At 40.7% G+C, this 23504-nt stretch overlaps 1 protein-coding gene across 1 annotated transcript; it reads left to right on the plus strand.

Moving 5' to 3' along the window:
* The first annotated feature begins 328 nt into the window (after window positions 1-328).
* LOC137007738 (integrin alpha-X-like) lies at window positions 329-23368 on the plus strand. Its single transcript, XM_067369383.1, has 30 exons — window positions 329-427; window positions 1439-1544; window positions 2568-2671; window positions 2761-2828; window positions 4830-4944; window positions 5061-5191; window positions 5288-5433; window positions 5850-6000; window positions 6610-6760; window positions 6912-6985; window positions 9093-9210; window positions 9291-9424; window positions 9541-9687; window positions 9809-10009; window positions 10189-10322; window positions 10411-10547; window positions 10936-11087; window positions 11282-11413; window positions 11847-11920; window positions 12053-12194; window positions 19850-19948; window positions 20023-20102; window positions 20986-21072; window positions 21666-21747; window positions 21894-21989; window positions 22077-22157; window positions 22322-22432; window positions 22531-22644; window positions 22912-23022; window positions 23111-23368. The coding sequence occupies exons 1-30, from the start codon at window positions 388-390 to the stop codon at window positions 23198-23200; spliced, it is 3408 nt and encodes a 1135-aa protein (XP_067225484.1). The 5' UTR covers window positions 329-387; the 3' UTR covers window positions 23201-23368.
* The last annotated feature ends 136 nt before the right edge of the window (window positions 23369-23504 follow it).

Here is a 23504-nt window from a genome sequence, read left to right on the forward strand (position 1 = left end):
CCAGCACCTGTATGTACCAGTTATACAACATTATTTTGGACATTTCATTTTTTCCTGTTTCTATGTCAGAATAGCTGTTGGTTTTGATTTCAAGTTATTTTGGGTATGCGGGAGTTTTAAACCATCTCAAGCCAAATGTGTTTTTTCCACAAAATAGTACTTGTGATATACTGAAAACTATTTGTTGTACTAACAATGGTTTTAAAAAGGAGATTGAGGAAAAAAGAGGTTTTGTTGGTAAAATCTTGTTTCCCTTGTGGGAGTTCCTCTTCAGTCACATGAGTCAATCTATTTTCGCTTGATTTATTTCTCATTCCCACCAAAGACTCTTCACTCAGTCGAGTATCGGTCCCTGTCATTCACTGTTTGTACTGTCTGTATACAGAAATGGACTGGAATTTACGATTGCTCTTGTGTTTGTTTTGTGGTAAGATCTGTTTTTTCTGTAACTAAACATGTGGCATAAGCTATACTAAAATGACTTTACCTAGTTTTATAAAGAAAATAATTATACAACAGACAACTCCTCAATTATATACTTAATGTAAAGTGAATAAATTGTGTATTCCATGTGGTCTTTTTCTTGATTAAATCTAATAGCTTGATGTCAAATCGTCATTAGGTAACACTTTATTTTAGGGTCTTTTAACTAGTTGCTTATTATTAGCATGCATATTATTAGATTATTGGCTCTTTATTAGTAATTATTAAGCACATATTAATGCCTTATTCTGCATGACCTTATTCTACATTCTTAATCCTACCCAAAACCCAAATTTAACAACTAACTTACTAGCTATCAATAAGCAGTAAATTAAGAGTTTATTGAGGGAAAAGTCGTAGTTAATAGCGAATATGTGTTCCCAATACTAAAGTATTACCTGTCATTATTACAAGTAATTTTGTCTAATTTGTTAGATATGCAATGCTGTAAATCTATTTAACCCTATAAAGCCTACTGTATCATATTTGATGCACACATTTCTAAGAACTCTAAATGATCAAAATGTACAAAACTTTGCTGAAAACCCTGTTGTACATCTACTACATGCCTTCTGCCATCTAAATGATCTGTAGTTCATACTTTTTCAGTGAGTAAAAGCCTTTTAGAATATTTGTAAAAAATCTCCACCTTCTGGTTGTTGCACACGTGTCTTTTTGCTGTGAAATCTTTACTTATTTTTATAAAGTGTTTGTCAGTGCTATTTCAAGATGAACATTTATTGGACTGAAGAACCTTAGGTTTACTTGATTATCCATGTATGCCAAAATTTGAGTATCAAAGTATCAAAAAGTATCAAAAAAAACAAAACAAAATCAGGCTTTTGAGGAACATTTATTTGTTAATCTGTCAATCATCATTGTATTGCATTGCATTGTATGTTATTCTATTTAAAGCATTTATTTAAAGACTTGTCATTTTCCTTTCTTTTGTTAGTATGTCATTCATTAATGGCCTTCAACATTGATCCTGTGTCCTGGAAGTACTTCACAAACAATGCGAACAGTGGCTTTGGCTATAAAGTGATACAGAAATATGGAAGGTGAGCTCACCCAGTTACCACAGATCACTCAACCATTGACCATTTAAACTGATGCTGTTGAAAACAAATACAATTACGGAATATTTCAATCCAGAACCGATGTGGATATTAATGGCACTAATCAAAAGCCTTAATAGCTGTAACATTAAAGAATTGTTGTACGAAGTTGCAATTTAGTACATTTAAAATATATTAACTTTAGAAGTAATATTAAATAACACACTAAAGTTAAAATCATAATCAAGCACTTTACATGTGCTTTAGTATGTGAGTCAACACATCAAAATAAATGTACATAAAAGCATGACAAAAATGATTAAAACATAATGATTTAAAATATATTTTAAAGTAAAACTTTTAAGGTGATGTTGTGAAAAAGTGCACTTATTAAAATTACACCTGAGTGTGTTAAGAGACATATAAGGTAACACTTTATTTTACAGTAATAACAGTAAATGATGCATAATTACACGCAACTAACCTTGAACCAAACCCAAACCCAAACCTTAATCATATATAAAGTACATGTTGTTAATTAAAATTACCTTAAAATAACCAAAACATAGTCATGGAAGTTCTTGCTTTAAATATACTTTATTATTTTATAATCATGTTTATTTCATAATCATATTTCATTATATTATATTATATACAAGTACAGTTTTCTAACATATACTTTTAAGATTTGAAGTACACAAGAGCATATTACATACAGTTAAGCACATTTCTTAAATTAACAAAGCTCAGACAATGTACAGAGCTTTGGTTTTGAATTTCATCTAATGCCTTGTCGGTTTTTTAATTTCCTCTTTCTGTAATTTTCCGTAATATAAAAATATTTTGCAACACTAACTAAAAATAACTTAAAACTATGCTGATATCAACACTTTTTTTTCGTAATACGTTCATAGATTATTACCTCATATAACAGCACACCCAACCAGGAGCGTGCGCCACAGATTTCTCCTTTTTTTTTTTTTTTTTTTTTACATGTTCTCATATACCTCCTGTCTTCTTCCATAGTCTACTTGTGAGTGATCCTTTAATACAACTCAGTCAAACTCAAAGAGGACAAATATATCTCTGTGATGTGACTGAAGGAAACTGCAAGCCACTGCCCATTCACGGTACTTAGTTTTTATATGATGCTTTCAAATATGTAATATAAGTTACTAGTTTTATTATCCATGATAGTATTTCTTCTTTTATTCAACAGCCAATGAGGCTGTCAACATGTCTCTTGGACTTTCAATGTCTATTGATCCTCAGTCTTCAAATGCAGTGGTAAGTTTCATATTCAAGGTGTCATGAACTGCATAATTTTTAAGTATTGTTCCCTTTCAGTCAGCCACGTTCGACGTATGTCAGAAGTGAACCGACGAATTGGGATATCGCTAGAGAGCCCTATCACCTTCGAGTGTAACTAAACGAGCCAATGGAATTGGCGAGCGGTATTTGCATAATGCGCACCACAAGGCGGGTATAAATAAGGAAGCAGATGCAATCGCACTCTGTCTTTCACTTCGTTGCCTGGGCGTTCAGCATGCTGAGGCAGCGTTTGTGGATAGCTCATGTTCTCACTGTGGGATTGTTGAGGTCTAGACTCTCGTTCCTTGGTTCTCAGGGAGTGGGGGTCCCCTCCCCTATGTTCCGTTTCTCCATTTTCTCTGGCTCTGGCCAGCGGGATGGCATGTCGGTGAGTAGGAAGGGTGACTTGAGGATTATGGTTAGGGCTTCCCCGCCCAGATCATCTCCACGGGCCCCTAATCCCTCTACGACACTGCAGCCAGTGGTGTTGCCGGAGGATCATGGTGGTCCCCTGTTGAGCGACCAGCCATTACCTTCTGTGTGCCTGCGGACGAATAGATGTGGATCACGGCATTGGAAGGTGAGCTAGAGTCCTTGGGAGATGAAGACTCGGCTGCACTGCCTCCCTCCGGGACCATAGCGCTGTCCGAGTCTGATCCTGAGTTGACGGCTATGCTTTCCCGGGCCAGCTGGATGATTGGTTTCTCGGGGCGGCCTGCGCTGGTCCTGGTTCCCCGGGTGCATGATGAGGTGACCAGGTCATGGAGGATACCATATAGCATTCAAAGTAAACCTGGTCCCTCATCTGCCTTCACCACTCTGGATGGCAGGGAGGCTAATGGGTATGCCGGGATCCCGCCAGCGTACCCCTATGGCTGACCTTAGCCGACATGAGGGAGACCGATAAACATCGGTTCCTGGACTCCCCCGTGTCACAGGTCGGCCTATTGGTACGTCTCCATTCCCTTCAGGGAACGAGAGTTACATACGTAACCGAGATGTTTTATAATGTTTCCTGAGGTGCGCTTATAATGTTAGTATGATTTTAACATCAAAAATGGCTATAATAATTTAGAAATAAAAGGCCATTTTCTACCCTGATTTTAGCCCTCTGATTTAAATGCTCTGTTGGAAGGGGGTGTGTCTGCTGTGAGACCTCAGTGTAAACACCCACTGCAATGATTGGCTAAAATCTTTGCATATGATATAAGAATTACATGTGGAACTCTCAAAATCTTTTATTACTACTATTACAGCTTTTGAGAGTAATTAATAGTGAAAAGTATTGATTATAGTGTAGCAAGGCGGGGCTTCAGTAATTCAATTACACCAGAGAAAGCTACTGAAGACATATTTAAAAAGTTTCATGTGACTACAGTGGTTCAACCTTATTATCACGAAGCAACAAGAATACTTTTTGTGTACCAAAAACAAAATACAAAACAATGACTTTATTCAACAATTTCTAGTGATGGGCGATTTCAAAACACTGTTTCATGAAGCTTCGCAGCTTTATGAATCTTTTGTTTTGAATCAGTGGTTCAGAGTGTATTTCAAGCTGCCAAAGTCACATGATTTCAGTAAACGAGGCTTCGTTACATCATAAGTGTTTTGAAATGTTTTGAAATTTTAGTGGTTCATCAATTCATGACCCCTTAAATAATCCCTGTTTTTGTGAGAACTTAAAATCTTTGTGCTGTTTTTCTATGTTGTTTCATAATGCTTAAAGAAATGATGTTATGATATCCTAAAATACAATCATGTACTAAAAATAGTATACAACCAATTTTACTGCAGAAGCATGAAAGAAAAATGCAAGATTTGGTGCATAATTTGTAGAATTTGAACCTACAATTTGCAGTCAATCTAAAAGATGGACAAAATAATTTAGAAGAATTATTTTTGCACCTTGAAATTTTACACTAATGTTCAGATTACAGTTTGTCATGTTAAACATCAAATCTTAATTTCTCTCAGGTTTGTGGTCCAACCATACCTAAGAACTGTGATGAATTAACCACTTACAATGGAATGTGCTTTAAAATCAATCCAGATAATACTGTGAGCAGACCTGTGCCAACGACTCTGAGAGGTACATTTATGGTTTACCAAATCAAAGCAAATATTATTCATACTGTATATACTGTATGACATGGTTATTCAGATTAAATGAAAATATGATGCAATTATTAATTTCTCCAACTTCAGAATGCCCAACATCACAAATTGATATTGCCTTTTTACTGGATGGATCTGGAAGTGTAGACTCTGTGGATTTTAAAAAGATGAAGGCTTTTGTTATAGAAATGATCAAAAGTTTTATAGACCGTGATACACAGGTAATCAATGCATTTATTATGATTTAGCTTATGCAAGATTTGTTTTTTTACCCCTAACGTTCATAGCATGAGTTACTAAATCTATCTGTCTTACAGTTTGCCATTGCACAGTTTTCTACACAATGTGTCATTCATTACAAGTTTCAACAAGTCAAAGACGCCAAGGCATGGCAAGATGCAGTGAATCGGATATCTCGACAGAAAGGATGGACCTACACAGCAGCAGCTATAAGACATCTTGTGTGAGACATGTCTGCTGATATTTCATTGGATTTATTTTATCTATGGCATTAAAAGTAATATTACTTCTGACAGAAAGATTTGGAGTGAAGATGAATTTAACATGATATTTAGTGAGGGCTGAGGAGCACATCCTAAATATATTACACCCAAAAGAAAAACTAAGACAATGGATAATACAAAAAAAGAAAAAAAAAAAAAAAAAAAGGACCATGCAAAAAGTACATGAAATTAAAGCCATGAATGAATGGATACCCATACTACTACAAGTCTTTTGATTTTTTGAAATAAAGATTTTACAGCATTTAATTATTTGAACAAGTCTCCAAAGACAAGCAATGTAAACTAGAAATGTCTCTTAAACAGTTGCATAATTGTATTGTTCATTAAATATTTGTACTATTTTCTTTTTCAATAGTAATGAGTTATTCGTCAGTAGTGGAGGTGCAAGACCATCAGCCAATAAAATTTTGGTTGTTATCACGGATGGTGAATCAACTGATCCAGATGATTTGACTGAAGCTGTTCAACAAGCTCAAGCTAAAAATATAATACGATATGCTATTGGGGTAAGTTGTAATTTGTACTTATATTTTGCCTCTGCTAGATTAAAAAAAACCTATATTAACTATATTACTGTGCAAAAACTGCTTTAACTTCTACTGATTCAGATCTAGACAGTTAGGCAAAATCAACATGTATCCTTTCCTGGTGTGATTTGTCTTGGAAAGTGTTTTGAAAGATTTGAAGTTTTCAGTTAAAAAAACCCCCAAGATCTTATATGGCCATTGTGAAAGTACTGTGCATAAAAATACTGTTCCCCTTAAAATGGCAATTCATTCATCTCTTTCGAATTCCAAACATTACTTTCTTTCTAATGAAAAGATGTCCTTACAATAAAAGTCAATGAGGTCCAGTGTTGTCTTGTCAATGTATGGACAAAACAGTAGAAACATTCTTCAAAATATCTTCCTTTGCATTTAATAGAAGAAAGACAGCCATATGTTTGGAACAACATGGGGGTGATTGAAAGATGACAGAATTTACTTTGTTTTCATTCATTCATTCATTCATCAATATAAAGACTTATTTAAAATTAATCATATTAAAAATAAAAAAGTTATTAAAATGATTACATTTATGAAGTGTTACAATTATCTCCATTGAATTTTTCTTAGGTTGGCAATGCTTTTAATAGTGGCAAAGCAAGAAGGGAGCTGGAAATTATTGCATCTTTACCCTCCAATAATCATGTGTTCAGAGTAAATGATTTCGACGCGCTGGAAAGCATTCGTGAAAAACTCAAAGAGAACATTATTGCCATTGAAGGTATGTTTGCAGAGCGAATGAAAAAATGACAGACAGAAGGTTTACATTTTACATTTATCACATTTGTCATGTGAGCACAGTTACTTTGTCCATTGTGTTGATTTAAAATATTAAATGTTTAGTTGACTGTGCTGTTGCTTCTTTACTATAGGAACCCAGACCTCTGGAGATTCATCTCGAATGGAGTTTGCACAGGACGGATTTAGTGCAGCAGTTACTTCAAATGTAATTCTGTGTATTTAACTTACTTAACACCAAACTAATGAAAGAGACATTGTTTGGAAATGAAAAAGATGAAATACTGTACATGGGTTAGAAATACTTTTACTTTAATCAATTAGGAACCATTGAATTGCTCTCTTTACTGTTCTATCTAATTTAATTTATACCACTGTTGAATGCGCGATCGGCTGATCGGTTGACCAGCGTTATAAGGTGTGCAGTTATTTTCAGGGAAACGCATGGCTAAAGAAGTTCAAGCAGGTCTTGTCCACATTGCAGTTCCATATCACTTCGCCACAAATACGTTTTTGCCACAAAATATGTTTCATTGTGTCCTGAAAGCTCTCGCACTCTCTCTCTCTTTCAAACGTACACACATACTCAGGGCCGGCTCTAGCCCTTTGGTTGCCCTAGGCGAGATTGCCCCCGCTATTTTTTTCAGCTGCTAGCATACTTTTTCAATTGTTTTCAATGGGAACGCCACGTTTTTTAAACGCCGAGAGCGTAACGAGGCGCTGAGAGCTCGGCGTTTTTTACTGATCGTCTCGAGTTGAAGAATATTCAACTTTGAGTAAAACGCTGCGCTCATCACTGTCACTCTTTAGCCAGCCGTCCAATCAGATTGGAGGAGGGGCGGGACAAATACAACACCGACCAACTGTCACAACATTCTTACTGTACAAAGACATGGATGAGAAATTAATATTGCTGGTCTCCGAAAATACATAGCAAAGTAATTTCACATTGTGTCAACATTTTAAGTTTGAAACAAATTACCTGCAAAATCAGTTATAAGTAACAGTGCCGCAGATATTCCGTATCATAGCAACAAAGCGTCTCAACGGGAAAAAAAAGTTTTAAGCAGAGCGCCTAGCGTTTCCAGCTGGCTAAAAACGCTTTGGTGGACACACGGCCTAATGGCTGAGATGAGAAGATTTACCTCTATACTGGGTTTTCCTTTTATCTTCTTTCTTTCTCTGTTTTTTAGTCCCTGTGCACCGGAGGTTTTCTTCATTTTCTTCATCAACTGCGCACTTGCCTATAGGGTCGCCCGCGCCCCCAACATATTTGTCGCCCTAGGCAACCGCCTAGTTCGCCTATAGCAATCGCCGGCCCTGCACATACTGTATAGTACGGACACACTCACACAAAAACGTTTGGTCAGCGCTGCTCTAATGAATTAAATAGTAAAATAGTTTAGCAACTTGATACATGACTCACCAGTGAGGTAATAACTGTGCGGTTCTTATAGTTTCACTACTAGTAGAAACATTGCTGCTGTTACAGACGCACATATCAGGCTAATTCAAATTTGCTGTTTATTCTCTCTCTCTCTCTCTCTCTCTCTCTCTCTCTCAAGTGCGTTAATAACTTTATCAATGGTATTATTCTGCTATCAAGGCTCAAGCCTTTGTTACTAGTTCTGAAATGATGTTTTGCAATTGGGATGAGATGCGTAAGAAATTAGTCCCATGCACAAGAGTGTTTTAAGGATAAGAAAGCTGAGAAATGTCTTGAAATACAACATTGGAACAGTGTCTTGAGGTGTGGTAACCGTAGTATAAGTGTAATAATTGACTCTGGGTCATTGAATTCTTAGAAAATAATGCACACCCGAGGAGGCTTTGTGTCGTGGCCACATTACCACCTCGGGTGTGCATTATTTTCTAAGAATTCAATGGCCCATCATCAATTATTCCTTGCTTAATTCATGCCTTTGCATGCTATCCATGCTTTTCACACTATAGTCATTTTAGATTTTTAAGTTGACATTTATTTTCAGTTTTATATTTAATTGAACAACAATTCACGTAATGTTATCATTAATACAATCTTACATCAGGTCAAATTAACTGCTAGATGTTGTAAGATTGTAAGACTCTTTGTAAAGCTGCTTCGAAACCATAAGTATTATGCAAAGTGCAAGAAAAAAGTCATCTGGAAGTGCACTTGCTTCAACCAAATCTAGGTGTTTGTATTAATGTATCAAGTTATTATTATTTTTATTTATTTATTTATTTTTATTATTTGCAACCATAGATATCCATGAGGTAAATTAAATATTTTCTTAAATATTTTAATTTATTCCTGTAATATTATCTGCATCCAGACAGATATGATAATGACTGCAGTGGGAGCTTTCCAGTGGAAGGGTGGATATCTGCTGTACAAACCAAATGATAATTCAACGGTCTTTCAAGCTGGAACTGAGCATGACAGTTATTTAGGTGAGATCTCTACGATTGTGTAAATCAGTATTAATCAGTCAAAATACATCAGAATATTTTCAAGTCTATTTTCTTCACAGGTTATTCCTTGGCAATAGCAACAATGTCAGGAGCAAAGTATGCAGTCATGGGAGCACCAAGACACAAGCATAAGGGACAAGTTACTGTTTCAAGAATTGATCGAAGTGATGTAAAACAACTGGATCCTCCTAAGGTTGTAACACTCAAATTTGTGTAAATCATTAGGACTTCACACATTAATGTTTAAGTGAGTGAAAGTAAGTGAGCTCAAATTACATAACTATATTGCTTCTCTTCCTCTTTTCTCAGTCTCAGATTGGCTCTTATTTTGGAGCTGAGGTGTGTGTGGTGGATTTGAACAAGGACTCCAATACAGACCTACTTTTGGTATCGGCACCAACATACATAGAGTCTGACCGGGAGGGCAAAGTGTTTGTTTACATCTTCACACGTCGGGTCAGTGATTATTTGGAGATTCAATAAAGACTAACATTTTAAAAAGGAGTTAATCGAGATTGAATAAATGTACATTTGTGTCTATTTAACCGTTCCTGCTCTCTCTGTTATATCTTCATAGGCAAACGCAATTTCTGTGGATACACTGGTGGGCATGGCAGGTCAGAGGGGTCGGTTTGGCTCTTCTCTGGCCAGTCCAGCAGATCTGGATGGTGATGGTTTCATGGATGTGCTGATTGGAGCTCCTTTAGAGGAGGATGGACAGGGCAGCATCTACATCTTCAATGGGAGAGATGGAGCGATCAATTCAAAACACTCACAGGTGAAAAAGATGTGGGCTGATGGCAGTTTAAAGGGATGTAAAATGTAAAATGTAATTCGGTCATTATTTATTAACCCTCATGGTTCACATATCTTGCATTACTTTTCCTTGACTCACTTCATAGACTCTAATATTCTAATACTTTTGTTATCTGTGTCATTCCCTCTTGAATGAAACAGAGGATTGTTGGATCATCTGTGCGATCAGGTTTGCAGTTCTTTGGGATTTCATTGAGTCAGTCTTCTCTAGACCAGAGTCAAGACAAGCTTCCTGACATTGCTGTTGGGTCCAAGGGAGCAGTTCTGCTTCTCAGGTCTGTTTTCATCTATAAAGAACTAAAATCTATACAAACACACAGATTCAGCCATATTAATCATTTGTGTTATATGTGGATCATTCAGGTCCAGACCCATCGTGCTCTTGGAAACCAAAGTTACTTACAACCCAACCAAAATACCAACCAGTGAAACAGACCAGTCACTGGAAAACACCATGAAAGTGTGTTTCACCATGCGTCCATACAGACACCGCATAAGAGGTTTATCCAAAACTAGAAATATTCCTTCATGTTGTAGTTAATGTTGAAGTGTGTTGCTGGTAGCACAAACTATAGCTTTAAAAGCTTCTCTCTCTCTCTCTCTCTCTCTCTGAGAAAGAATTAATGTAAATTAAGTTAAATGTGCTGTAAGGTATTTGTTTATTCCACATGAAAAACATTTTTAACATTGATAATAATAATAAATGTTTTCCTGAGCAGCAAATAAGCATATTAGAATGATTTCTGAAGGATAATGCGACACAGGAACAAAATTGTATATTTTATACATTTTATATTTAAAATATAAATAAAACATATTTAAATATAATAAATAAAACTGTCTTCCATTTATCACTTTTTATATGTCTGTTTTATATTCATTATCTAGACCTATCTGCAAATATTAATTACACCATAATGCTGGATGCCAAGCGACAGAAATATCGAGCAAACTTCTCACCCAAAAACCGGCTCTTCAGTGATGTGCTGAAAGTTGCAATGAATGCAGAAGCTTGCAAAAGTCATCGTTTCTTTATAGACGTAAGTCTAAACCAATTTTTGACAATACTTTTTTCTTATCTCACTCTTTTGTCAGTTATTCTAGCTGTAAGAATGAAATCTCAGTGGGAATTATTAAATCTTGTACCTTCTAAAATGCAACAATGTGGCAATACAAACTGAAAATCCTGATTTTATTGTAAATTATTGTCATTTATCTATTCTTGCCCACTCAGGCTTTCTCAGAAGATGCTCTGAACCCAGTGTCCAATCAGTTGATGTTCACTTTTGACGGTCTACCATCTACATCAATGCAAAACATAAAGCCAATACTGCTGCCAGAGATAAAGACCACCACAGACCACAGTGTAAGAGAAAGCAAAACAATGTTTGTTTTAAAGTATGAATTCATGAATTCATTCAGATGTAACATTAAAGGGAAGGCTATGAAAAAACTAAAAATGAAACCTCTGTCACCATATACTGCCTGTCACTTGTACAACTTTCTTTTGTTGAACACATAAGTAGATACTTTGCAAAATGCTATGCTTGTCCATACAATAAAAGTCAAAGTAGTTCAGTGTTGTTTTGGACCTCATTGACTTTCATAGGACAAGTTGAAACATTCTTCAAAATATCTTCTTTTAGGTTCTTCCATAGAAAGAAAGTCAGAAAGTAATTTTAAATGACACAAGGGTGAGTAAATGATGACAGAGTTCTTGTGTTCTTTTTTACTTGAATCAATGAACGCTTGGATTTAAGAATGTACTGTATATCTAAATATCTTACCTCATTCCACAGCTGGATTTTGAGATAAACTGTGGACATGATGATATTTGTGTTGATGACCTCAGGATGGATTTCAATTTCTCTGGGTAAGCAAATATTTATGATTAGTTTTTTCTGTAATACATTAAAGATCAGCAAATAGAGTAAGAATGGAGATTCAACAATGACTTTCATCTTTGTTATACTGTGAGAATCTCTCTTTGGTTTCTGTGATCCAGGGCTACAAACATAGAGGTTGGGATAATGCAGGAGATCAACGTGACAGTGTTTGTAGAGAACAGAGGAGAAAACTCATACAACACTCTCTTCACCCTCAAATACCCCTTTGGACTTTCCTACAGGAGAATCACATCTAAACAGGTGACACCAGGATGATTTTATTAACCCCTTAAGCCCGAAGTGTCCTGCCGGCGGGACACCACCCCCCGCAAAAAAATGTACAATCAAATTTACAAGAATAACACAAAATATCCAAAGTACACAAAGTATAATTTTAAAGCTTAGAAACTCAGCTCATTTTTTTTTTTTAAATCATAATTCACTATGTACTCCAATGTGTCAAAAGTGTCATACAGCTCAGATAATCATGTGTTATATATCATTTGAAAGGTCTCACAGAGTAGAATACAATGACTATAATTGTTTTGGGCTTGAGTGAGTTTTTGTATGTAAAGCCCCACAAGACCCATATGTAAATAATAAACCGATGCAGCAGTTATGTCACGTTTTTGCTCATAATATCAAGAGATATGCTCTGATTGTGGAAAATTGGACATCATTATTTATAGCAGATTCTCTCGATTAAAACGAGTCCAACATTGGTATAATCCAATAAGCCGATCGTGAGAATTTGATCACGAAATCACGACACATAAAACCCCAGAGGCGCACAGATGCTAACAAAAATCTAAAATGTAGCTATTACTTGACATTTTAGCTTATAACTTAGTGAAACATGCAACAAAATCGCATGTGTTAGTAACGAGTTACTCCATGTGAAAAAACGGTTTTAAAAATGGGACCACCAATGGCTAAACAAAAAGGCTACCTCAGTTCCAAATGCTGTAACTCTTTCTTTCTTTATGGGATCAACATGACATGATCCAGATACAGGTCTCATATAGCCAAAAAAAAACTGAATTGTCCTCCTACCTTGGATTTGTTTTAGTTATTGCATGTCAAATATTAAATATATGTAAAATTTCCCTTGAGCAAAGTTTTATTTTATGATTTTATCAGCAATTTCTCAGCATGAGAATGTCCAAATTTAAATGAATGTTTTTTAAAAAATGTAAAAAGTTTTCTTTCAAACGATGCAAGCCTCCTTGCTAGAGATTTGACGTTATGAGTGGTTATTTTTGTGCATGTCACTCAGAAAAATTTTTTTTTTAAAAATGCCTACCTTTGTTCCAAATGCTATAAGTTTTGATTTCTTCATTCAATCACCATGAAGTCTGAAATCACGAAAGCCAGATACAGCTCACATATAGAGGAACATCACCAAAAAAAGAATGAACCTGGCTTCTACCCTATTTCCTTCATGAGATATTCCATTTAAAATTAGAAAGATATGTAAATTTTCCTTCCTTTTTTTTTTATTTTTTTTTTTTTATTGTTTTTCTTTTCTGTTTATTTGCAGTTCCCATTCAGTCGGTCACGTTCGACATACGTCGGACAGACCGACGAATAGGAATCTCGCTAGAGAGGCCAATCTACTTCGAGTGTAACTAAAACGAGCCAATGCACATTGGCATGCAATCATATGCATCAGCTGCTCGCCTCGCAGCGCGGGTATATAATGAGCAGCAGGTGCGTTGCATCTTCAGCTTTTCGCTTCGGAGCCGAACGGTGTTTGTTCCTGTTCTCTGCAAGCGAGTGTCTGCTAGAAGACGAGTCAAGTTTTTGGTTGAACTTCTCTTTTTTTCCGAGTACGGGCGAACAGCACAGCAGCGGGGTCGAAGTCCTCTCTTTTTCTGTTTTTGTTTCGTTTGCCGTTTTTGAGCAAATAGCTGTTTGACAGCGTCAGAAGGCTGTTCTCACGGCCGGTACGGTGCGCTTTTGAGCGCTGAAAAGCCGTTTTTACGGCTGGTAAGAGTGAGCGCCTTCAAAGAGAGAGAAAGCACACGACAGGCTGCACACAATCCCTGTCTGTGTTGCGGTGGCCGTTCCCCTGCGTGCTTCAGCACTTCTAAAAGAGTAAAGTCCCTTGAAAGAGCTTACACAAGTAGATTCGCGTCTTTTTAAAGATGACGTCCTACTTGTGTTTCTGGATGCGATCGTTCCTGTCCTCACTGACGGCCACGATCACCGTTTCACATGACTGGGCGCGTGCTGAAATGATGTTCGTGGGTGTTCATGTTTTCATATGAGAACATGATCACGTCGACACGCCGGTCGTGACTCTTCTTTCTCCCAGAGTGTCGGGCACAGTGGAGATCAACGAGAGCAAACCTCTCGCTCCTCTGCGTGCCGTGTGCCGTCGAGCTGCCGGGCTGCAGCGCGGGTTGTCACGGCAACCCAGCGCTCGCTCGGCGCTCTAGATGCGCGGTTCCCTTGCATAATCTCCATTGTAGCGCCCTCTCTGGTGCACCAGAAGAGGTCTACTTTGCTGATATGGCTTGGGTGACATGAGGTTGAGGGGTTCCTTCGGGGAACCAACCCCCTAGGGCCCCTCCCTCTCTAGCGCATTGCAAGCTGTGCAGTTTCTGGATTGAATTGCTGGTCCTTTTCATAGGGGAACCTAGCATTTCATTCAGAGCTCCAGCTGAGGGACAGACGTCGATTGCAGCATCGGAGAGAGTGCTGTTATGCTCTGGAAATGAGAGTGACGCTGCCCACTGTAATGGTGTGTGCTTATGCTGACTCAGATTTGGAGTTTACAGTCATGCTTTCCTGGGTCTTCCAGATGTGCATGGAAAACTTGGCAGTATGGGGGTATATTGGTGCCATAAATATGGAATGCCAAAGGTGCCAGAATCTGCATAAGTTTTTCCTCTCTCACTACCCTCTTGGATGGGGTGGCTGTACACAGACCACACCCACCCTGCATGTGAGGCCAAGGCACTCTTTTTGCATGAGGGTAGTTCTGTGCTGGGGTTGAGCTGCGCTTGTTGACTAACCGTAATCAAAGTCACGGCGCAGGCCCTCAGCCAGACGATGTCCACCTCAGTGGTCCAGAAGTGCCCCCTGGCTTACCTTGTGAGATGTGAGAGGTTGTCAAGCTAAATGCTTTCTCAATGCTCCCATCTTACGGGGTGGCCTTTTCGGTGACACTGTCGAGGACTGGGCCCAGCGGTTCTCCTCAGTTTGTAGCAGATCGGGGAGCTTCCCATGACAAACCATTGAGTTCCTCTTGGGCCGCCCCTAAGTCTGCTCGTTGCCAAGGGTGTCATCCCCTGCAAGAAACTCCGGCCCAGCAGGCTCTGCTGTATCCATTGCGGGGAGATGACGCCTCCCGTCTCTGCAGCTGTTTAACTGGTTGGTGGGAATCACGCCTGAGACGGGCGACCCAGAGATGGGTGGGGCTGCTCTTCCACCCCTGGAGGAGGGCCAGGTGGTAAATCCTTTTATTGGGTTTGTTTCTGTTCCGCCACTGACCCAAGAGGCAGCGGTACCCAAATTTAAAAGAGCAGTTCCTCCATTTCCAGGTCTGAAGAGGGTTTGGAGAACAGTGGGAGGTGAAAAACCTCACCACTCTCATCCCCCTCTTCTGTCGCCAGCGGACAGCAGCGGGCAGCCAAAGCCTCGACTGCTCCCTCTGTCCATCCGTGGAGCCAGGTAAGTGTTGCCTAGCACACTGTGACGCCGCTTCGGGCCGCCTCACAAAGAGAGCCCCCCGAGCCGCGTCCCTGTGTTCCACCTCGCTGCCCTGCTGCGGTTACACCCGTGGTCCCTTTGGTCCTGCTTGTACGGTCTCTGCGAGCCGGGTTAGCGCTCCCCAGTCTGTCTCGCTGGCTCCTTCGGACCATCAGGGTCGGCTTTGCGATTCAGTTCGCCCGGCTTCCCCCCCAAGTTCAGGGACGTCCTCTTCACTACAGTGAAAGATGCCGATGCCCCTGTCCTGCGTGCGGAGATCGCAGTCCTACTGGCGAAGGATGCGATAGAGCCGGTCCCTCCAGCCGATTTGAGGTCGGGGTTCTACAGCCCCTACTTCATTGTACCCAAGCGGCGGGTTAAAACCGATCTTGGACCTGCGAGTTTTGAATCGGAGCCTCCACAAGCTACCATTCAAAATGCTCACGCAGAAACGCATTTTCGAGTGCATCCGTCCCCGAGATTGGTTTGCAGCGATTGACCTGAAGGACGCGTACTTCCATGTTTCAATTCTTCCGCGACACAGGCCATTCCTGAGATTCGCGTTCGAAGGTCGAGCATATCAGTACAGAGTCCTACCCTTCGGGCTGGCCCTGTCTCCCCGCGTCTTCATGAAAGTCGTGGAGGGAGCCCTTGTTCCCATGAGAGAACAGGGTGTTCGCATTCTCAACTATCTCGACGACTGGCTCATTCTAGCACAGTCCCGGGATCAGTTGTGCAAACACAGGGATTTGGTGCTCAGACACCTCAGCCAGTTGGGGCTTCAGGTCAACTGGGAAAAGAGCAAACTCGCCCCGGTGCAGAGGATCTCTTTTCTCGGTATGGAGTTGGATTCGGTCGAGCAGATAGCACGCCTCACAGAGGAACGTGCTCGGTCGGTGTTGAACTGCCTGAATACATTCAATGGCAGGACAGCGGTCCCACTGAAGTTCTTTCAGAGGCTCCTGGGGCATATGGCGGCTGCTGCGGCTGTAACACCGCTCGGTCTGCTTCATATGAGACCGCTTCAGCACTGGCTTCACGGCCGAGTCCCGAGATGGGCATGGCAGCGCGGCACGTTCCAGGTGCCAATCACTCAGGAGTGCCGCCGAACCTTCAGTCCGTGGTCGGACCCCTTGTTTCTTCGGGCAGGAGTGCCCCTAGAACAGGTGTCCCGGCATGCTGTGGTGTTCACAGATGCTTCTGCCACCAGCTGGGGTGCCACGTACAACGGGCATGCAGTGTCAGGGGTTTGGACGGGACCCCATCTGCATTGGCACATCAACTGCCTCGAGTTGCTGGCAGTACGCCTTGCTCTGAGCCGCCTCAAAGGCCTGCTACGGGGTAAGCATGTACTGGTCCGTACGGACACTGCGACCTTTGCGTACATCAACCGTCAAGGTGGTCTACGCTCCCGTCGCATGTCGCAACTCGCCCCCCATCTCCTCCTGTGGAGTCGGAAGCTTCTGAGGTTGCTTCGCGCCATTCATGTCCCCGGTGTGCTCAACCGTGTGGCCGACGAGCTATCACGAGCTGCGCTGCCAGGAGAATGGCGACTCCACCCCCAGGTGGTTCAGCTGATCTGGAGAGAGTTCGAAGAGGCTCAGGTAGACCTGTTTGCCTCACCAGAAACCTCCCACTGCCAGTTGTTTTACACTCTGACCGAGGGGACACTTGGGACAGATGCACTGGCTCTCAGCTGGCCCCGGGGCCTGCGCAAATATGCGTTTCCCCCAGTGAGCCTACTTGCACAGACCCTGTGCTAAGTCAGGGAGGATGAGGAGCAGGTCTTGTTAATTGCGCCTTACTGGCCCAACCGGACCTGGTTCCCAGAACTCTCACTCCTCGCGACAGCCCCTCCCTGGCCCATCCCTCTGAGGAAAGACCTTCTTTCTCAGAGACGGGGCACTCTTTGGCACCCGCGTCCAGACCTCTGGAAACTCCATGTCTGGTCCCTGGACGGGACGCGGAGGTTCTAGGTGACTTACCCCCTGAGGTACTTAACACCATCACTTCGGCATGTGCACTGTCTACGAGACGTGCTTACGCCTCGAAGTGGAACCTGTTCGTCGAGTGTGCTCTTCTCGCCGAGAAGATCCCCGAAGATGATCGATCGGAGTCGTGCTTTCCTTCTTGCAGCAAGGGTTGGAGCGTAGGCTGTCCCCCTCCACCCTCAAAGTCCATACTGCTGCCATATCTGCTTACCACGACCACATAGATGGCAAATCTGTTGGTCAGCATGACCTGGTCATCAGGTTCCTTAGGGGGGCGAGACGGTTAAATCCTCCTCGTCCCCCCTCCATACTTGGGACCTTACTCTGGTGCTCAGAGCACTCCAGATTGCTCCCTTTGAGCCTTTGCTGTCAGCAGACTTAAAGATTCTGTCTATGAAGACTTTGCTGCTGGTGGCATTGGCCTCCATCAAGAGGGTAGGGGACCTGCAGTCATTTTCGGTCGACGAATCGTGCCTAGAGTTTGGGCCGGGTGACAGCCACGTGGTACTGAGACCCCGGCCTCGCTATGTGCCCAAGGTTCCTACCACTCCCTTCAGGGACCAGGTAGTGAGCCTGCAAGCGCTGCCCTCGGAGGAGGCAGACCCAGCCCTGGCTTTGCTCTGTCCAGTTCGCGCCTTGCGACTGTACATAGACAGAACTCGAAGCTTCAGGACCTCAGACCAGCTCTTTGTCTGTTATGGAGGCCAGCAGAAGGGAAAGGCTGTCTCCAAGCAGAGGATGGCCCACTGGATAGTGGATGCCATCGCCCTGGCTTACCAAGCTCAGGGCGTGCCCTGCCCGCTCAGGTTGCATGCTCACTCCACGAGAGGTGTGGCATCCTCCTGGGCGCTGGCTCGTGGCGCCTCGCTAACAGACATTTGTAGAGCTGCGGGCTGGGCGACACCTAACACGTTCGCTAGATACTATAGCCTTCATGTCGAGCCGGTCTCCTCCCGTGTTCTCGCCTCAGGTCAGAGGCACGGAGAGGCCCCGGTTTAGTGTCGGCTTGCTGCGCTACATGCACGTTCTATTCTCCAGAGAGTCCCTACGGGCAGACCCTGTTGAGTCCTCCGGTTACCCTTCGGCAGCCGACGTGGCGGAGCGTCTGGCGCCAGGCCTATACTCCGTTGTATCCTTGAGAACCGGATTTAGGCTGGGTTCCATATGTGTGACCCTACGGGGATCCCATATGGCTTTTTCCAAGGCTGCTCCTAAACGAAGCCCGTGTCTTTCCCTCTGGGAGAACCCATCTCTCACCGAGTGGAGTCACCCCAGTTCTTCCATATGTTGTACAACCTACAAGGTTAGTCCATATGTACTTATCCATATAACTCCTTCGGGGAAGGATATGGCTTCCGCAGCGTTCCTTATCGCATGTAAGGCTACGCTTTCCAAGCGTTATCCAATTGTCGCACTGAGTGGGTTTTGGGAACAACAGTGATCGACCCTCTCTGTGTGAGCCTGGTCCCACCGTCCTTAGGCAAGGGGGTTCAGGTGGCTCACGACAGAGCGCTGGAAGAGGGCAGCTCCTGTGGCGCTTTGGTAGGGATTCCTATTCGTCGGTCTGTCCGACGTACGTCGAACGTGACCGACTGAATGGGAACGTCTCGGTTACATAGGTAACCCTCGTTCCCTGAAGGAGGGAATGGAGACGTACGTCCCGTCGCCACAGGCGTTGTCCTGCTGATGCTGCCGCCTGCTGGGTTCGGCTCCTCAGCGAAAACCTGAAGATGCAACGCACCTGCTGCTCATTATATACCTGCACTGCGAGGAGAGCAGCTGATGCATATGATTGCATGCCAATGTGTATTGGCTCGTTTTAGTTACACTCGAAGTAGATTGGCCTCTCTAGCGAGATTCCTATTCGTCGGTCTGTCCGACGTACATCTCCGTTCCCTCCTTCAGGGAACGAGGGTTACCTATGTAACCGAGACGTTTCTCAGCATGAGAATTTCCAAATTTTAAAAATTAAACCTTTTCACTCTCCTTGCTGTAGTTTTGGAGTTACGAGTCTTTTTACATTTTTTGTGTGTTACTCAGGAAAACAGAAAAGAAAAAAAAAAAACTGAAAATACCCTTTAACCTTAAGGGATTAAAGAAACTCATAATTTGTCCACAAATCAAGTTTTTCTGAAAGGCATTTTTTAGGCAATTGTAATGTTTATTGCCATTGAACTTGCTGTGGGTTTATTATTGAATGAATATTTATAGAATTTTCTGTATGAGCAGGGCAGAGTGGAGTGTGAATCTCTTGACAGTGAGCAAAAAGGTTCATTTGGAGAAACCACCTGCCACATCAGTAAACCCATCCTCAAGGGCAACGCTCAGGTGAGCTCACTTTTTCAACTGTCCTGTGAGTTTTTCTGTTCAAGCACTCATTGTTTCCTCTGTTCCACTTCTAGGCTGTGTTTCTTATTACATACAGCATCAATAAAGAAAGCACCTTTGATCAAAGTGTGACATTCACTGCTCAGATCAACAGGTATTATATATTTTCTGTGAGATGTTTGAGTGCACTCAATGTGTACAGATACATCGCTTAAAGGGATAGCTCACCCAAAAATGAAAATTTGATGTTTACTTGCTTACTCCCAGGGCATCCAAAATGTAGGTGACTTTGTTTCTTTAGTAGAACACAAATAATGATATTTAACTCCAACCGTTGCAGTCTGTCAGTCATGTAATGCATGTCAATGGGAACTTCATCTATAAGAGTAAAAAAAAAAAAAACATGCACAGACAAATCCAAATTAAAACCTGCGGCTCGTGACGACACATTGATGTCCTAAGACACAAAATGGTCGGTTTGTGCGAAAAACCGAACTCTAAAGCACCACCATGTCCAACTGCCCTCCACATCCGGTTGGTGAGGTCTGAAAACGTACTCTGATGCCGGAAGTGAAGTCTCACACTCATTGAAGCAAAGCGCGAGAGATCACTTCCGTCATCAGAGCGTGTTTTCTGACCTCACCAACCGGATGCTCAAGGCAGTTGGACATGGTGGTGCTTTAGACTTAAAAAATTATATAAATACAGTTTGGTTTCTCACACAAACCGATCGTTTCGTGTCTTAAAACATCAATGTGTCGTCACAAGCTGCAGGGTTTGATTTGGATTTGTCTGTGGATATGTTTTTTACTCTTATAGACGAAGTTTCCACTGAAATGCATTATACGACTGAGAGTTAAATATCATCATTTGCGTTCTACTGAAGAAACAAAGTCACCTACATCTTGGATGCCCTGGGGGTAAGCAGATAAACATCACATTTTGATTTTAGGGTGAGCTATCCCTTTAACCATGAGCTGTTAAGTAGTTGCTCACTGAAAATGCTACTACTAACCAAAACACTTCATCACTTACAGTGGGAATAACCAACACTCTCAAACCAGTCAGTTATTCAGAAAGAAGAGCATTGGTGTCAAATATGCCATTAGCATTGCCTTAATAAGGTTAGTGCTCTTGTTTTTCAACAGTCATTCTCAACTGGTTTTGCTTTAACTTACAGATTTGACAATAAACATTATTTCCACTAGATGTTCAGTGTAAACATTCTGGGGTTCTAAAGCAAAAATAATTGCAATTTATATATAAATTACAGATGGTTTTGCTTTAGAAGAATCATTAAGATTTTGTAATGTTTTGTAAAGTCTCTTCTATTCACCAAGGCTGCGTTTATTTAATAAAACATACAGTAAAACAGTAATATTTTGAAATATTATTACAATATATATATATATATATAAAACATATCAATATTGTACAGCAGCAGCATGTCTTACTTGCTCACAGCAATGTGTTGTGTATGTATTGGCAGTAGCAAGTCCCGTACTTGCTCTGCAGCAGCAGCAGCATAGCAGATCTATTCCGCTAAGACCAAACATATCAACATTGTCATACCCATTACCATGCCAAACTCTCTGTGAGTTTTTCATGACAGAACTATTATTGTTTAAAGTTGCATTTATATGAATCACTTTCAGATATGAGGACTATAAAAGATTTGAATTACTGTCTGACACATTTTCCCTTTATTTTAAATAAGACATGAAGATTCAAGCCTCCACATTAATTTTACTGCACAGAAAAATGATAAACCAGATAAACCAGTCAAACAGATCCTAAAGGTACTGGAATGAAATTCACACACTTCCATGAAAACAAAAAATAATTAAATAAACATTATCTGATTGAAAACTGGATTTAATTGTCTTATTCCCTATATCAATGGTTTATGGCAAAAATGGCATTTTAATGTCCTTCTCACTTTCAGGTTGAAAATGACTTTAGAGAATTAACTTTCAAAGTTTTCATCAGAGTACCAGTGATTCTGGGAGATAAATTAATCTGGACTGACAAAAACATAGAGGTATGTATATATTATGAATGTGTTAGAAAAACCCTTTTAATTTGTCAAATTAAAAAACAACCAATCACTAGAGTTTTGTGCTTTTAGATTCCAGACTGTGTGAAACAGAGGGATGAGCAGCCGATTGTAACCAATTTTGTGGAAGTAATTAAAAAGGATCGTGTGGTGGTGAGTGTTTGAGTTTCATTTCCTGATCTAACTAAAACAAATCCATATCATGTTCCATTCATGTTTCATCTTCTTTGTGCATTGACCACATTGCTCCATCTCTCTGAATGTGTGTGTGTGTGTGTGTGTGTGTGTGTGTGTGTGTGTGTGTGTGTGTGTGTCAGAACTGCTCTGTGGCGGTGTGTGCCGTGTTCAGCTGTGACGTCAATCTCATAAAGAATGAATGGAAACTCTATTATATATCTGGTGATGTGAGCTCTGGATGGATTGAGCAGGTATCTGACTTTTAAAGCTAATTCATATCACAGAACAGAACATATATATTCATAATTGTTTGATCATTTCTTATTGTCATATTCTGTGTCTCTCTTAGACTGGACTCAGAGCTGCTGTGTTTGAGTTGGTCAGTTCAGCGTCACTGGATTATGACAAGAGCAAATATATTTTCTTTTCCTCTGATTCTCAAGGCACTGCACCGTCTCTCCAGGTAATTAATTTTCTTCACAAATTAACCAAAAATAAAATTTTAATAAAATAAAAATAATATAAATGATTTAAATTAAATTTTATAAAATTAAACCTAAAACAGTTATTAAAAATAAAGTTATGCACTGTACAGTTACATATACTAGATCTTACATTTTTCAACCCATGCATATCTAAAAATCCTTGCACGTTTCAGGCCTTAAAGATATTATGTTTATATGTGAAGGTGGATTATCAGAGGTTATATTGTATTCATGTGTGTATGTAGATTAACACTCAAGTGGAGATGTATGAGGAGCCGAACCTGACCAGAGAGATCATTGGAGGAGTGATAGGAGGACTGCTGCTACTGGCTCTAATCACTGCAGCCCTCTATAAGGTGTGTACGTTCAACTTTGAACCATCCATTTTCAGCTGTCTAACTTCAATGTTATAATACATATGCCTCAATTATCATTTCCTTTCAGGCTGGATTCTTTAAAAGCCAGTACAAGCAGTTGCTGGAAAATGCAGAACAAAGTGGTGAAGATGAGCCAATCACTGAAAAATTAGGTTAACAATAATAACCAACCACAATAGCTGTATATTAAAGAATCAAATATGGCTTTACATGCAAATATGTAGTGTATAGTATGTGTATGTATGCAAATATTATTGATATATTGCTAATGCGATCATCATAAGCTTTTCGTTAACAAATTCTGTAATATGTTTATCAAATAAAAGGGCCTGCTGTACAGTTAAATGTGCTGATGCTTCAAATGAAACACCTACAATCACTGACATCTGAAGTGTGTGCTTTCAAACAGGTCTGCTGAATCACATATATGGACTCCATGTTTCAGTAGATTTTAACAATTA

The sequence above is a fragment of the Chanodichthys erythropterus genome, chromosome 19 (genome assembly GCF_024489055.1).
Source record: "Chanodichthys erythropterus isolate Z2021 chromosome 19, ASM2448905v1, whole genome shotgun sequence".
In the NCBI taxonomy this organism is placed as follows: Eukaryota; Metazoa; Chordata; class Actinopteri; order Cypriniformes; family Xenocyprididae; genus Chanodichthys; species Chanodichthys erythropterus.

Coding starts and splice junctions, on each gene's coding strand:
- LOC137007738 (XM_067369383.1), top strand. CDS start 388: ATGGACTGGAATTTACGATTGCTCTTGTGTTTGTTTTGTG. Junction 428..1,438: donor GCTCTTGTGTTTGTTTTGTG/GTAAGATCTGTT, acceptor TTCTTTTGTTAG/TATGTCATTCATTAATGGCC. Junction 11,921..12,052: donor ATGGATTTCAATTTCTCTGG/GTAAGCAAATAT, acceptor TCTGTGATCCAG/GGCTACAAACATAGAGGTTG.